Source organism: Rhincodon typus, chromosome 34 (assembly GCF_021869965.1).
Source record: "Rhincodon typus isolate 14 chromosome 34, sRhiTyp1.1, whole genome shotgun sequence".
NCBI lineage: Eukaryota > Metazoa > Chordata > Chondrichthyes > Orectolobiformes > Rhincodontidae > Rhincodon > Rhincodon typus.
Window position 1 is genome coordinate 25,245,294 of NC_063365.1, and position 17,040 is coordinate 25,262,333.

Consider the following 17,040-nt stretch of genomic DNA (forward strand, 5'->3'; position numbering starts at 1 on the left):
GTGTTTTATGTAGGAGAACACCCAAATCTCTCTGTACCTTTATTAGCTAGGGCACAGAGTTTAACAGCAAGGAAGTTAAGCTGGAACTGTATAAAACTTAGCTCAGTACACAGCTAGAATATTGTGTGTACTTCTGGAATCCACATTATAGGAGGGATGTGACAGCACTAGAGAGGGGTCAGAGGAGATTTACCAGGATGTTACCTGGGCTGGAGCGTTTCAGTTATGAAGAGAGGTTGGACAGACTGGGGTTATTTACCTTTGTGTAGAAGAGCTTGAGGGAGGCCATGACTAAGATGTATAAAATTATGAGGGGCATAGGTGGGATGGACAGGAAGATACCTTTCCCCTTGGTGGACAGATCAATGACCAGGGCATAGATTTAAGGTGAGGGGAAATGTGAAGAAAAGCTTTTTCACCCAGAGGGTGGTGGGAACCTGGAACTCACTGCCTGTAAAGGTGACAGAAGCAGAAACCCTCAGAACATTGAAGAAGTATTTAGATGTGCATTTTGCAATGCCAAGGCACACAAGGCTATTTATCAAGTGCTGGAAAATTGAGTTAGAATAGTTAGGTGCTTGTTTTTGCCAGTGTAAACTTGATGGGCTGAAGGGCCTTTGCAGCTCTATGAATCTATGCTGCTGTTTTAACATCGAATGCAAAATAAAAAGACACTTCTTACAATGCCACACTGCTTTACATGTTGGTTTTGATGATATGCTCAGGTTATAGTCTTAATATTTGAGATTACAGGGCTGTCACTGAGCCAAACTGTAATTAGATAGAAAGAAAATGATCACAGCTATGAGGAAAAGGCAGGTGAATGGAGTCAGGTGAGTTAATACCGCAAAGAGCCAGGCCAGAGACAATGGGCTGAGTGATCCCTTCTGTACAGTAATTATTCAGCAGTTCTATGCCACTGTTTCTTTGCACAGTTCAGTGTAACATAGTTTTTATGACAGTAACAAATGCCACCAATTCTGTGTAACCAGTGGCTGTTTATTACAAGTTTTGTGTACATTTTAAATGTAATTTCCAGTAATGTGTCTTGTGGATATTTGTTAGAAAATTTGGGTTTCGGAATTTATTCCTCAAAGATTGACAGATAAAACTATGGTAACTTTGTAAGATTTTGTGTTCTACTTAAATCTTTGAAATAATAAAATGAAAGGTGTTTTTGAAACTTTTGGAAGGTCTCTAAAATTAGGATGCTTTTGGGTTTAAGTTTGTGCAATTTAGCGCAGCAGGTTGTGTAGGGTGTAGCATTAAAAGACAGTCATTTAGGTTCATATGTTCACCTGCCCCAGCTGTAGGTGAGCTCCTTGTGGAACAGGAGCAGTTGAAAGTATTGGCATAGCCAATTACAGAACAGTATTTGTGGGAACTGAGAAATTATTCCATTTAATGTTGGTGCATGAACAGAGAAACAACAGAATAGAGGGATATTTCAACCACAAAGTTACTACTTTAAAGTTCACCTGTAATGTTAAAAACAACTCGTTCATACCATTGCAGCCCCCCCAGACAACTATCTGAAACACAAGATGCTGTGGATGCTGGAAATCTGAAACAAGCACAGAGGATGCTAGAAAAACTCAGCAGGTCTGGTAGCACCTGCTGAGAAAGAAATAGAGTTATTGCTTTGTGTCTGATATGGTTCCTCTTCAGACTCTTATGAAGATGGTTCTGGAGAAGTCATACCAGACTCAAAATGTTAACTCTGTTTCTGTCTCCACAGATGCTTACAGACTCGTTGAATTTCCTCAGCATTCTCTGTGTTTCTTATAATGACCATTCCTCTTTTTGTCTTTTCTTTAATCCAAATAACTGCTTTAAAAAACATTCAATATGTTTGGTTATATAGAGAGAAGGTCAATTCCGTGAATCCTAGTTTCTTTTATTTCCTGACTCTGAAAACCTTGTCAGATTATGATCAGATTATTTATTTGCTTTTTGTAAGACCGACCAATTACATGATTCTTCATCTCTGAAAGCTTCATTGCATATTCATAGCAATACAGGGTTTGGAATCAATCCCAAGCATTATTTTCTGAGTGTATGACATAGTGAAGCCTGCTCTTGAGATCACCTTCAATAAACTGACAGCTGTCTTTAGAAGCTACTTGTCAAAAAGTGCCTAATAGAGTGGCTGTACAGGGTGGTGCCATGGGATTGTGTACCAAGGGTTGGCTTAACTCTTTGAGATCTGCATGTTATTTCTGCATTAAATATAGATGATCCCAGGACACAGTGAGCATTCACACTGCTGACTGTGATAGTATTATCCATGTTCATGTCTCTGATTGTATGGGATGGAAGCAAGCTTCGTGCCCACTGGATAACTGCAATGAGATTTCCAAAAAGACTTGGAATTAAAAGCTAGTCTAACAACAACTATGTAACCACCATCGATTGTTATAAAAATCCATCTTGTTCAATAACATCCTTAGGAAATCTGCTCTTATCTGTTCTGGCCCTACTTGTATTCCCAGACCCGCAGCAATGTCATTGACTCTTAATCGTCCTCTGGAATGCCATGGAGCGTGACCAGGTTGAAAATAACTTTGGAAGAACACCAGCTTGCCAGTGACACCCACATCACACACAAGAATAAAAAAACAGTTCTACAATTGAGAAATTGTAGTCTGCAATATTACCATGTGCCATAGAATCATAAAAAAGTTGTGCCACTGAAAGAGGCCATTCAGCCCACTGTGCCTGCAAACATCTATTCTGTTCTGACTTACCAGCACGTGACCTGTGGTCTTGCACGTGATGGTGCTTCAGGTACAGATCTAAGTTCCTTTCAAAATAAGTGAGGGTTTCTTCAATGAAAATAGTGAATAATGTAACATTGTAAAGTGCTCACATAATAATATCACGCACTAACCTCTAAACTCAAATAACAAAGAAACAGATATTCTTTGAAAAATGATGTTTTCCATAACCCCTGTACTACAAAATATAACTATTTGCATTTTAAATCTCATTGAGTACATTCCTTGTGTCGCTGGTATGTTAATTAAGATTGCACTGCTGTCTCATATCAGGGCATGTACTGATATTCAGATTGGAATTGCGCTGTCACAAAGCAAGTTGACCTCGGTTGCTATTAGTCACTGTAGAAACATATGATCAGATGTCAAGGAGCAGAATGACTGTGCATTGTCTTGACCACAGATAATTCACAGGGTATGGATCCAAATGAACGGAAACAGTGTCATCAAATATTAGAAAAGGTCACATCAAATTGTAGTTTACCGAGAAAATGCTTTAAAGCTGAAGGACTTAAATTTATGATTCATTTCGTCACAAAATTTCCGGTTTTGGGTGAGGTGCTACATATGGGGAAAGGAGACAAGATTCAAGAAATGATTCATTCTAATAATTTTTTTCATGTCATTGTGGATGTTTATGGAGCAAGAGAAAGCTTTTCCGTTCTGTGCACACACTGTCAGGCCAGGAAAATGAATTGAAATGGATACTTAAGACAGAAGCCCTTAAAACTCAAACATACACAAAGCAAATAATACAAAGGAAAAAATGAAAAACATTCTTGCGTGTGTAGATTTCTCTGTCCACAATTGTAATCATTAGGATCAGGAAAGTGATAAAAATCACTTCAGGTAACAATTGATGAAAACAAGCCTGGTTTTGGGAAGATAGATTGGACTTGCAAAAGCGGTGGTGGTCAATTCATCTCCAAAGAAAGGTGTTTCCCCCACCCCCTCCCCCCATGCAGAAATCTGCTGGTATATGTTTAAAACTACCATTGCAAGTGAATCCAGGATTCATCTCCTGTGGAAATTCAGGACAGAAATTAGGAAATATTTCTTCACAGAGTGTGAACTAGAGCTGGAGCAGGTTATCAGAAAAATGATCAAGGTCAAGAATCTGCCTTGTTTTGACTGAGATGGGAAGAGTGCACTGTCTTTCTCTAGTCCCAGTGCTCTGTGGGTCGCATGATAAATGTAATTGTTTTACCCAGTTCCCAATGTGGCCAGTTGTACTCTTCCTCTATATTCCAAATGTAAGTAAAAGGTCCATAAATCAGGTTTCCTTAATAAACACAATTATTGATTTATAAAACAGAACATTTTCAATGGAAGTGCCAAGTTGGTTAACACACACAGTTTGTAATGTAAAAATGTAAATGTTGACCCCTCTAAATAGCAAAAACACACACACACACACACACACACTTCCTCATGTACTGTTATGCATGTGCGCACATGCATGCCCACTGTCTCATGTGTGTGTGCATGCACTTTCTCTCACAGACCGGGTAAAGGGAAGCAAATACATTTCTCTCTTAAAAAGAAACACTTTTGTCCAATAAGTCTTTAGTTCTTGAAGTAAAAGGGATAAGATTTGAGATATTCAACTAACTTCAGGTCTGATATACTGGCGTACAAAGATGGATGTTGCTGAGCACATGCATGTGTTGCTGGCCCCACAATGTGGTGATTTTTTTTCTCAGCAACTAGAGTGCAAAGCTTGGAAGCTCCTTTCCTTGAGCATGCTGGTCACTAACTGCTCCAAGCAATATCCAAAGTAAACACAGCTGCCTGTTGGTCATAAACCCTGGCAAGGGGGCCTCCTGTAAACAAACAGTATTAAAAGGCATGTGACTACCAAAAAGACATTATTAAGAAAAATTCCAAGTTCTTTCATCAAAAAAATGCACAATTCTTGAAACTCAAGTCCACAGAAATGATTAAATATGAATCCTTCGTAACAGGCTGTCTTGAAAAAGCTGGAGATGCTGAAATGGGAATGCATTGAGCTTGGGATTTGGGGAGAATGGGGTTAAATGGCTTTCTTGATCTGGACTTATTTTGAGATAATCCTTCAAAATCTGTAGCTACTTGTTTCTATGGTATTATTTCACAAAGCTTTTTGAATTTTGTGCTCATGAGCAAAATTCTCAGGCAATTGTTGTACTCTGAACAGGTGTATTTGTGTGGCTAAAGGGAGATTAATGCCATGTAACCTTCTAAATAGGTTGATATTTGATAAATGTAAAAGAACAATGCTATGATTGAATTATTTTGCAGCATGTTTGTGTATAAGCAATCAAAACTGATCATCTAGAAATTCAAAGCTTGCAAACAGCTTGGCTAATGCTTGGAGTCCCAGATCCTTTCTCACTGTGTCTGATTCTGTCCAGTTACTTCAGCTGTTTCTGACATAATGTGTGTTTGTTTCTTTTTGTTTGTTTTTACCTTCTTCCCTTCTCCCCCCTTTCTCCTGCACAGACTGAGCCCTCTGCTCCATCCTCCTCTCCCTTCCAGGGCACGTTCCATGGCAGCGCAGGTCCTGTCCAGCCGCATCGTCGACAGAGTGAGTGTGACACTCTACGGTCAGACTCTCACAGCACTCCACAATCAACACTCTACAGTTAGCACAAACTCTCTCTTTAGGTTGATGTAGGAAGTAAAAGTAAAGCTTTGACACACTGATGTAGGATTTCTTTAAAAACTGCTCTAGCTTTCAGGCAATGCACGTACTTCTCAAAATTGATTGGTGTTTGTGATAAGCTCTTGCAAAGATTATTCATTTGGCACAAAGTTCTGCCAGACATAAGGAACAGGGTTATACTTACATTTCAACTTGCTGTAATAGGACAGTGCAGTCCTTTTGAAGCAAGGAGGAACATTCCTTTCATGTGAAAGAGCCACCTAATTTTCAGCCTGTAGGAGGTTGATGCACACAGCTGGCTATTTTAGAGATCCAATCTCACCCATATCTTTGATCAAAGGTGATTGTGAATGTTGGTTTAGAATGTCTGTATCAGACGTAACCATAAGTTGTAATTTCTCACTCACTGGTATTGGGAGGTCAAGGTGATTATCTGACCGTGAGTTCATTGGGTATCCTTGGTTATATTTCAATTCCAAAAAAAGTTGAATTCTTACAGTATTGTAATTAATGTGAAATCAAAATCCTCCATAATGAGGAAAGGTCGAGTGAATCCTGTCTAATTTTCAGTGTTTCTTCAGCTTTAACATTTTCAGAAGCTTTTCAAGGGCAATTAAGGATAGCAGTACATTCCGGCTTTGCAGGATGCTCATATCTCATGAATGAACAAAAGAGAAACTACCTTACTATATATTATACAATGAGCTGAATGATTAAACTGGGATTATAGCGCAAAGTTCATATAGATACTCAAAGAGCAGAACATGTGTGAGAGGCAGTGGCATGTTGTTGTAGCTGAAATATTCAGACAGTGAATTGAGAAATGACCTGTCAGTTTATAATGTACAAAAACTCAGGCTGCTGTCCTGCATGGGTTCAGTCAAATAAACTTCAATGTCATGATTCATCAAATCATATTAGGACACCTGATCTAGCTTGCCGTCATTGTCTGCTGGCCAAAGCTAAATTGGAAAAGGCTAATGAAGGTAAGTAACCATCAGGTTTGTTTATGGAAAAGAATAGCATTTTCTCAGATTGTCCAATGATTTTGAACTATTGAAGGTAAAATATTGTAGTTTACAATATCCTGTCAATTCCCCAATATGTTACTATACTGTATCATATTGTACACTAAACATTAAGTATATATTATTGTTAAAACCCTGTCAACTCCACTTATGTGAATACCTCTTAGTGATAATCTCTGTTGAAGGAGCTGTTCTTGTTCTGATTCTGTGTGTATAAAGTCAATGATTTTTTCACAACACTGTTCAGGTGAGTTCTTTTCTTAAATGAAAGTAATTGAGAGGATTATGTTTCGATGTTGGTGCTACTGTACCTATCTCACAAACGTAACAGTTCATGTGAAGTAGCCTGTTGTCTCCAAATTAAATATGGCAGAGGCTTTTAATGGCAGTTCATTGACCTGGGCCTGGCAAAACGCAGTGTGGTATAGTAGCTGTGCCCCTTTAAGTAAGTAGCGTTTGACAAAGCGAAAGCAGTTTGTACTTATCATGTATGTGTTAACTGAATAGTTTGAGCAGTTTACTTAGGTTAGACTCTTTTCAGCCTAGAGTTGCACAGTTTATCATGTTTACAGCTTTATTTGGTCAGTCTGAGCCAACTCTTATGCATCCTTCTTTCTATCATTTAGTGTCAAATTAAAAGCAATAATCTTGTTGATAATTTCAGCCAAGTGTCTGTTTCAGTGACCTGCAGAAATACTTTTCCTGTCTACAAGTGTTTTTGCTGGGAGCAGAAACTAATTACCATGCTTCAGAATCTGCAAACCAAGAAATCCACATCATTACTGAATTTATTTTTTAGAACTCCGAGTTGGAGAGTGACGCATATCTTATGTAACCTTTGGGAGCACAGTCTTTGCTCCTGAGTGCTTCTGTCTTTTCTTTGAAAATGACACTCCCCTCTCAAGAGCTTTTTTGTAGTCTGCTCAGCCTCTGAATTAATTGTCTTCCTCCAATTCTATCTGAGGCAAAATAGCGTCTTGTGGCTAGTATCTGTGACATCTTCTCCTCTCCCTTTGTTTCTCTCAATTATCAGATCATAAGTGCTTCTCAAAAAATCTCTCTGTCAGTCTCAGGTTCCAAAAAAATACAGGATCCAGTACCTTGTTTGACGCAGAGCAGAATGTGTACCTAAATGAACGTATTTCCAATTAATGCAATTACGGGCCATAAAGATACTCAGCAGGTCATGATAAACATGGAACACTGAAATTTTCAGTGTTTTTTATTCTTTAGAAACATAATTTCAGTTTGAGATCAGCATACATAACCAGTCCAATATTTTGTTCTACTAGTTTAATTTTGTTCAAGAATAAATGCATCAGTATTACTCATTTTGATGCACATTTCCTCCACAAAGAAAACTTTGTTCATACAGAATGCAGCTTGGAGATGCTAGTAAACCTAAATCCGGAAAGTATTTATATTTCGGAGTTCATTTGGAAGCATGAACAGTGCTTAAGGAGCTGTTCACGTGTTCCTAACTGCTTATTAGTGAATTGCGCTGCATTTTGGGAAGCATTTTATGAAAACAGCAATGCAAAGATATTCCCATACATGGTCTGTAGTGGGGAGTTGTAGCTATCGCTTGAGAAATTCTGTGGTCGAATTTTGCAACATTCATGATAATCTGAAGCATTCGCTTTTAATTGTGCCATAATCAGGAGTTCCCACTAGTGGTGCTTATGAGATAAGTCAGGGTCACAAAATATCAAATGTGGAATCTAAGGGTCATAAAACATAGAAACAGGTCCTTTGGCCCACCATGTCTATGCCGACCAACAAACGCCAAACTACACTGATCACATTTACCTGCAATTGGTTCAAAGCCTGCAATCCCTGATATCTTAAGTGCTCATCAAGATGCTTCTTAAATGTTGCAACAGTACCTGCCTCCACCCCCCTCTCAGCAGCACGTTCCATATTTCTGTGACCCTCTGGCTAAAATAAACATTTTCTCAGATCTCTTCTAAACCACTTATTCCTCATCTTAAACTTTATGCCCTCTGGTCTTATGCATATCTACTATGGGGAAAAGATTCTCACTATCTTCTCAGTATAAATCTCTCATAATTTTGTATGCCTCAATCAGATCACCCCCTCCCCCCACCTCAGCCACCTCTGCTCCAAGGAAAACAAACCCAGCCTATCCAGTCTCTCCTCATAAACTGAGACTTTCCATCCCAGACAACATCCTGGTGACTCTCCTCTGCCCCCTGTCCTGTGCAATCTCATCCTTCCGATAGTGTACTGGCAAGCGGAGGCTGACCAGAACTGCACACAGTTTTCCAACTGTGGCCTAACCAATGTTTTATAAAGTTGTAACAAGACTTCCTTGCTCCTATATTCTATGCCCCAGCTAATGAAGGCAAGCACCCCATATGCCTTCTTCAACACTCTGTCTACCTGTGTTGACACTTTCAGGGATCTAGGGACCTGTACACCACCTCTCAGTGATCGGGATTAAATTCCATCTGCCGTTGCTGTGCCAATTCACCAGTTATCTTAAAATCTGTTGCTGCGAAAGGTTAGAGTTTGTCATAAAGGATGTAAAAGCGGAACATTTAGAAGTACCCTAATAGAGTCAGCGTAGCTTCATGAAGGGGAAATCATAGCTGATAAATTCATTATAATGTTTTGGAGGTAAGGATAGATGCAAGGCAACCAGTAAATGTAATATATTTAGATTTCTAAAAGGTGTTTGATAAGCTACTACATTTCAGGCTACTTGGATAAGATAAGGGCCCATGGTGTTGGAGATAATATATTTGCATGGTTGGAGGACTGGCTAACAAGTAGAAGACAGAGGGTCATGATAAAGGGACATTTTCAGATGGCAACCTGTAACTAGTGGAATATCACAGCGATTAGTGCTGGGGCCGCAATTATTTGCAATATAAGTGAATGAGTTGGATGAGGGAAGTGAATGTATTGGAGCCAAGTTTATGGATGACACAAGAATAGGTGGGAGGGCAAGTGGTGAGAATGACACAAAGAATCTGCAGAGGGATTTGTTGACTGATTGGATAAAAACTTGATGGATGGAATATAACGTGGGAAAATATGAGAGTATGTACTTTGGCAGGAAGAAAACAGGGGCTGCACATTATTTAAATGGAGTGAGACTGCATTGCTATACCTTGTTATCTCAGATTCTCCAGCATCTGCATTTCCTACTACTCCTTTATTTATTGGTCTTTTTGATCTTAATCTTGAATATACTTAACACCCAGCCTCTAGGGCCCTTGGAGGTAAAGGGTTCTGCAGATTCACTGACCTCAAAGTGAAGAAATTCCTCCTCAGCTCTACCTTAACTGGTTAACTTCTTAGTCTGAGATTATGTCCTCAGGTCCTAGACTGTCTCACAAATGGAAACAACCTCTCCACATCTACCCTGTCGAGCTCCCTAAGAATCTCATAAAGAAACAAAGAAACACAGAAGATAGGAACAGGAGGAGGCCATTCGGCTCCTTGAGCCTGCTCCGCCATTCTTCACGATCATGGCTGATCGTCCAACTCAATAGCCTAATTCTGCTTTCTCCTCATAACCTTTGACCCCATTAGCCCCAAGTGCTATATCTAGTCGCCTCTTGAATACATTCAATGTTTTGGCATCAACTACTTCCTGTGGTAATGAATTCCACGGGCTCATCACTCTTCGGATGAAGAAATGTCTCCTCATCTCCGTCCCAAATCACCTACTCCGAATCCTCATATTGTGACCCCTGGTTGTGGACACACCCACCATTGGGAACATCCTCCTTGCATCTACCCTGTCAGTCCTGTTAGAATTTTATAAGTCTCTATAAGATCCCCCCTCATTCATCTGAACTCCAGCGAAAGCAATCCTAACCTAGTCAATCTCTTTTCAAATGTTAGTCCCGCCATCCCTGGAATCAGCCTAGTAAACCTTCACTGCATGCCTCGTGAGCAAGAGCATCCTTCCTCAAAAAAAGGAGACCAAAACTGCACACTATATTCCAGGTATGGTCTTACCAAGGCCCTGTATAACTGCAACAACACATCCCTGCCCCTGTACTCAAAACCTCTCACAATGAAGGCCAACATTCCATTTGCCTTCTTTATGTTTCAATAACGCCACCTGTCATTCTTCTAAATTCCAAGGAGTACAAACTTAACCTACTCAACCTTTTCTCATAAGAAAATTTCTCCATGTCCGTGATCAACCTAGCGAATGAACCTTCACTGGCCTTCTATGTCAGTATGTTGTTCTTTAGATAAGGGGCCTAAAACAGTATTACAGCTGTGGTCTGACTAGTGCTATATATAGTTTTAGCAAGGCTTTTTTTTATATACTCCATTTTCAACAAAATAAAGGCCAGCATTCCATTTGCCCCCTCTTCCACTGGCTGAACTCAGATGATAGTTTTTTGAGATTTATGCATGAGGACCCCCAGATCCCCCTGTGCTCTCTGAAGAAGGCTCTAGGCCCGAAACGTCAGCCTTCCTGCTCCTCTGATGCTGCTTGGCCTGCTGTGTTCATCCAGCTCTACACCTTGTTATAATAAATAAAGAAATCAAGGATTATGGGGAAAAGTGAGGAAAGTAGAATTGACAGAGCAGACTCGATGACCCGAATGGCCAACTTTGGTTTCTGTGTCTTCTGGTTTTCCTGATGTGTGTAGCTCAGTTTCCTACTGCCTAGCTAACAATGCCACTGAATGAGTTAGTCATTATTTCTTTTATAAATGAAGCATTTAATTATCATTTACTGATCATGTTTAAGGTGAAAAATCATTAAAATGTCAAAAGGTATGACTCAAGACCTTGGAAATCACAAGTTGAAACACACTGACTTTGCTCACTACCTCCTCACCACAAACTCATGAGATACGTTTACAATAAGTGGAAATCTGTTTAGCTCATCACAGTTCCTAAATTCGGAAAGTCAACCTCTTTCCTTTCCTTTACAAGGAGGCATGGACCTATTTCTTAAATTCAGAATTTTCATCTCCACTAACTTAAATGAAGAAATTCATATTGTCAATCCAAAATTTTTCTTTATCTAATTTTAATCTATGCTTCTTGTCCCATTGTAAAGACTCAGTTTGCCATAATATTCTGCATTCACATTTCTGTACCATTTAGTCTCATAGATAATTCAATAAAACCATGATTTGCCCCATCTGTAACAACTTTCCAGGACTCCTTTTTATAGAATCATAGAGTCATACAGTTGTACAGCATGGAAGCAGACCCTTCAGTCCAACTTGTCCATGCCAACCAGATGTCCCATTTGCTAGCATTTGACCCATATCCCTCTAAACCTTATTCATATACCCATCCAGATACCTTTTAAATGTTGTAATTGTACCCAACTCCTCCACTTCCTCTGGCTGCTCATTCCATACATGCTACACTCTCTGCGTGAAAAAGTTGCCCCTTAGGCCCCTTTTTAATCTTTCCCCTCTCCCCTTAAACCTATTGCCAAGGATCATATTGTGGCTGCTCTCCAGAGTGCCTTCCTCTGCCTTTTTAACTAGAGTTGGATGCAGTGACCAAAGTGTGGGCTAACTAGAAGACTAAACACTTTGGGCAAGCTGTCCTCTGAATTACACTCTGCTCTTTTAGTTATTTAGTTCTCCACTTTGCTGCTTTATTGATTGTTGGTCCACAGCGAATGACCACATTTTTGATAAATCTGTCCATTCTCAACCCAGTTCATTCTTAATTGTTTTGACATAGATCCTGAAATATTTATGTTGCCTATTTTTGTTTCTCTTAGTACGTTGTGCTGCATCTCCATCTTTTGTTATTTTACAGTTGAGGCAGATGCTGATCAAAGGCTGTAAGCTTTGTCATGGTGAGAAGCTAGTCATGTCTTTGATGGACTTAAGTGAGGACCTGATGTAGCCACCTACCTGTTTAATGTGGAAAGAGAAACAGAGTTAATGTTTCAAGTCCAAAAACTCTTCTTTGGAAATCAATCACTGTCTTGTGTTAACTGTTAACTCGATGTTAACTGTTTCTTTCTCCACAGATGCTGCCAGACCCTTTGAGTTTCTATAACTTTTTTTTTAATTTCAGATTTCAGCATATGTAGTATTTTGCTCTTACCTGATTATTGTTTCAATTTGGCAAAATATTTCACGTCTGATTCATAGTTGTTCCCTCAGCAAGTGTACGTTCGATTTACTTTAGGCTTGGGTATGCAAAAAAAATAGTTTTATTATCAGGAGTAATGGCACAGAATGATGTCTGGTCCTGAACACAGCACATTATGAATTTGTGTTATATTTTATCTTTGTGTAGTATGTGGAATAGACCTGAAAAGAATAGCCCAAACCATTATTTGCTCGCTCTTTTCATCTCAAGTCTTGCCTGTCATAAAGTGTCTCTAGTGCTTCCCTTCATAACAATGGGCATCTCATCTTAAAGTAATTCTTTGTATATGAAGCTAACCAAGAAAATTTGGAAACAAATTTGAAGGTGCTTATGTAAATATACATATCCACCCTTCCTTCACTCACTTTTGAGCGTCATTATATTTGGCAAAGACAGAAAATATTGTGGATGGTAATTGGTTATAAGCATGTGAGATTTTAGGAAGTGTGCGAAGGGATTCTCAGTTTAGTATGATAGTAAATGTTATACAGTGAGAAGTGATTTGTTCATTTGAACCACTAATGTTTGAACTGGAAGTAAAGTCAAGATATTCAAAACTAACAGCCTAGCAATCCAATAGGGCTCAAGTGAAAGTAACCCTAGGATGAAAACTGTGGATTAAATGAACTGGATGGTTTAAGACCCCTGCAGAGAAAACTTATAATGAAAAGATTAGAACAAAGGCCCTGAAGAAGAATCGTTTATATGGCTTATGATATACAGTTGATTAAATTTCAGGATAATAGTTAATTCAAAATCCATAATATCTGTAAAGAATCTGATAATTTAAAATTTTATAATAGCTGAGGAAGCTCCAGACTGTCTTGTATTCTTTGGCAAATGTGGCTTAACAGTCTCTTAAATCAAAGGCAAAGAAAGAGGCTAAACAGAAAATAGTAAAAGAAATTACCATTGTCAACAAGAGAGAACCTAAGCATCTCCCCTTGAAATTCCATAGTATTACCATCACTGAATCCCACACTATCAACATCACAGGGGTTACCATTGTCCAGAAAGTGAACAGAACCAGCATATATATACTGTGGCTAGAACAGCAGGTCAGAGGTTAAGAAATCTGAAGTGAGTGACTCCTAAGTGCCTATCCAGCATCAGCAAAGTACAAGTTAGATGCGCTTTGGAAAATTTTCCACTTGTCTGCGTGGGTTTATCTCCAACAACATTCAGGAAGTTGACACTATCTGGTTAGAGATTGCTTGATTGGCACCCCACCCACTTTCAAATGATCTGAATTGACAACCGTGTATACTATCTACAGTATGAACTACAGCAATCCACCCACCAAGGCTTCTCTGACTATAGCTTGTTAGAAATGTTGTTGCTGTACTGGAACAGCTCAGCCAGGGGAATAGTAGGTTTTGGAGTACACACGTTCAGTACTATTCCAGGAATGTTGTCAGGGCCCACAGCCTTTGCAGGATCTAGTGACTTCAACAGTTTCTTGATATCACGTGCTGTGAATTGAATTGCCTGAAGTCTAGCATCTGTGACCTGGATACTAACCTAAAAATTAAGAATAGAGTAGACCTTAACGACTTATTGGCTACTCCCCATACAGCCAACTCCTTTCCTTCTGTTAGGTCAAGATCTAATTTCAAACTCTCAAGTTTGCACATAATTTTCTGAGCTGTGTTTTTTTTTGGTTTTTTTCTCTTCTATTTTCTGTGTTTGGTATGGTATTGAAATCACTTTGTCAAATTTGCGCTTTCTTCAATGTCCTTGCACAGCTTATTTCACTATCCTCGGTCTTATTGGTTGAGAACATAGACAGTTTGCATGACTTCCTCACTCTGTTTCACATGTTCTGTTTTCCTGGTTAGACCCCACTTGAAGTACTGTGAGCAGATTTGGGCGCCACACCTTAGGGAGGATAGATTGGCCTTGAGGGAGTACACGTAGGTATGCAAGAACGGTACAAGGACCGTTAATTTGTTAATTATACAAATTAAGCCAGTTTTCGCTAGAATTTAGAAGGTTTAAGGGGTGATGTGATTGCAGACATCAAAATTTTAAACAGGAAAATATTGTAGGTATGGAAACTATTTCCACTGATTGGGGATTCTAGAACTAGGGGCCTTTGTCTGAGAATTAGGGCCAGACTGTTCAGGAGAGGCGTTAGAAAGACTTCTACAAACAAAGGGTGATAGATGCTTGGAACTCTCTTCCACAAAGTGATTGATGCTAGATTAATTGTTAATTTTAAATCAGAGATTTTTTTTGTTAAGCAAAGGTATTAAGGGATATAGACCAAAGGCAGGTTTCGGAATTAGGCCACAGATCAACCATGATCTCATTGAATGTTGAAACAGGCTTGAGAAGCTGAAAGGCCTATTCTTGTTCTATGTCCCTCACTGCACTAATAGCTCGCTTCCAGCAGTTAGCTGACCAAATATATTTGAGTTGGAGGCTGCAAGGACAGACCTAACAAATGACTGTTAACTTCTCTTCTGCTTCTCTGTGACCAAGACTTGTTGCACCTACTTTCTTTTCATACGCTTAAAAACATACCCTTTTCTTGTATTTTTGGCCAGTTTCCGATCATATTCTGTTTTATTCCTCTCTTTCACCTCTTTTGCTGGTTTTTTAAAACACTTCCAGACAATCCCTCTAATTTTCTGTGAATAGTACAATAGGAATTTTGTAACAAGCAGCTAATATTTCAGAAGAAACAATGCAATTGTTCCTGCTGAGGCATGATAAGACAGGAATTTAGTCTCTTGTACGATTGCGTTTGAGTAGCTGTGCATCTGGGGCAGGTAGTGTTTAATTTACATAAGTGATAATCATCTATGATTTTATGGTTTGTCATAATTTCACCACAGGCACTGTTGATAATTGAGATGTTAAAAATAACAATAATACTTATACCTCTGAATGATGATACAGCTGTTTCTGATTCACCACCTACCAGCATCAGTGTTAAAGGTTACCAGTTCAGGAAGAGTCAGTTTTGGGGACAGAAGGAGTTTAAAACCATTCACTGAATAAAAACTGAAAGAACTGCAGATGCTGTAAATCAGAAACAAAAACAGAAGTTGCTGGAAAAAGCGCAGCAAGTCTGGCAGCATCAGTGAAGATAAATCAGAGTTAAAGTTTTGGGTCCAGTGATCCTTCCTCAGAACAGTGGGCACCTTCCTCCAAGGCAGATGGACTGTGGAACTTTCCCCGAGTCCTGCTACTGGCCTCGAGGATAAAAATCCAGGCTGTGTGCCGAATAAGAAATTGTGAGAATAGTTTTAATCCCTGCTCCCCAAGTCAGAAATTTAATTCAGACGTTTGTGGGTGTTTGGAAAGTCGAGTGTTTGCTGTTGCTGTGCAGTGCTGAGGGTTCCTGTGCCCCCTCACTCTCCCCTGCTGCACTCTAATAGAAAACAATGGGAAACAATGCATTCAGCTTCACTTTGCCAATCACACAGCAGCTCTCCAACCCATTCACGCTGATTGGAAGGAAAGCTCTCTCCGCCATCCATCCACTAGAATTTTATTACAGCAGCAGCAGCCTTGGCAACTGAGTGTTTACATTTTTTGTGGTTTACAAGGATCCCTTCACTTCAACAATCACAACAATGATTGGCCCTAGATCCTTCTCGGCCTTACGTATTTTATGTATTTGTTATGAATTGAAATTCTTTCTGTTGCATAGGACACCTTTAAACATTGTACTTTTTTCCGGGGACATAATTGTTATGCCGTTGGGAATTAGACCATCTTGATGTAGACAGCCATGATGTCACAGACCATAGGAGTCTGGCGTTCAAACCCTGGCCATTGCAGGGCCAAATTGGCTGATTTCTCCTGGAGACAGAGGTACGGTATTGCCACCAGCTATTGGCAGCTCCTGATGAGGAAGGAAATGTCTCAAATGTAGTTTGTGCAGCTGATTGCTTTCTGATGTTATCCTGGCATCTGTCACATCCTCAATTTCAATCACTCTGCCTTCGGTGAGCTGTCAGCTGCCTGGACCATGAAATCTCTCCCTAAATTTCTCTGCCTTTACTTCCAACTCCTTTAAGACATTGTTTAAAACTTGCCTCTTCCATCAAACTTTTGATCACAACCCCTGACACCACCTTCTGTAGCTCAATTTGGAGCTTTGACAATGCTGTTGTGAAGTACCTTCAGATGGTGTATTAAGCTAAATGTGCTATCAAATTGCAAGTTGTTCATTGAGGATTGGAAATTAGAAATAAACTGCCATTTTCTATTGATCTGAATCTGTTTTCACTTCACTTCAACTATATTGCAGTCACAAATTTTTTCAGGCTTTCACTAAAATCAGATGACCGTCTGTTTTTAATGTAAAGCTGTTCTATCTATGATTTCAGTTATAAAGAGGAATGCATACATCAGCTTGGCAGATAATATGTACTACAGTTGATTTACTGGAGAAAGGTGTATAATGGAAGTGGGGAGATGAGTTGTTAACAACCTTATTAATGTCATTTTTAAC

At 39.3% G+C, this 17,040-nt stretch overlaps 1 protein-coding gene across 4 annotated transcripts in view; it reads left to right on the top strand.

The window, feature by feature from the left end:
- ccser2a (coiled-coil serine-rich protein 2a) overlaps positions 1-17,040 on the top strand; it is a 632,026-nt gene that overhangs the window by 525,451 nt on the left and 89,535 nt on the right. Inside the window, exon 10 of one of the 4 annotated variants that reach the window (XM_048616385.1) lies at positions 5,259-5,343. The exons of the other annotated variants lie outside the window; for them this stretch is intronic. Coding sequence (XP_048472342.1) covers positions 5,259-5,343 — 85 coding nt within the window. The remainder of the gene's footprint in view (positions 1-5,258; positions 5,344-17,040) is intronic. 4 annotated transcript variants of the gene reach the window in all.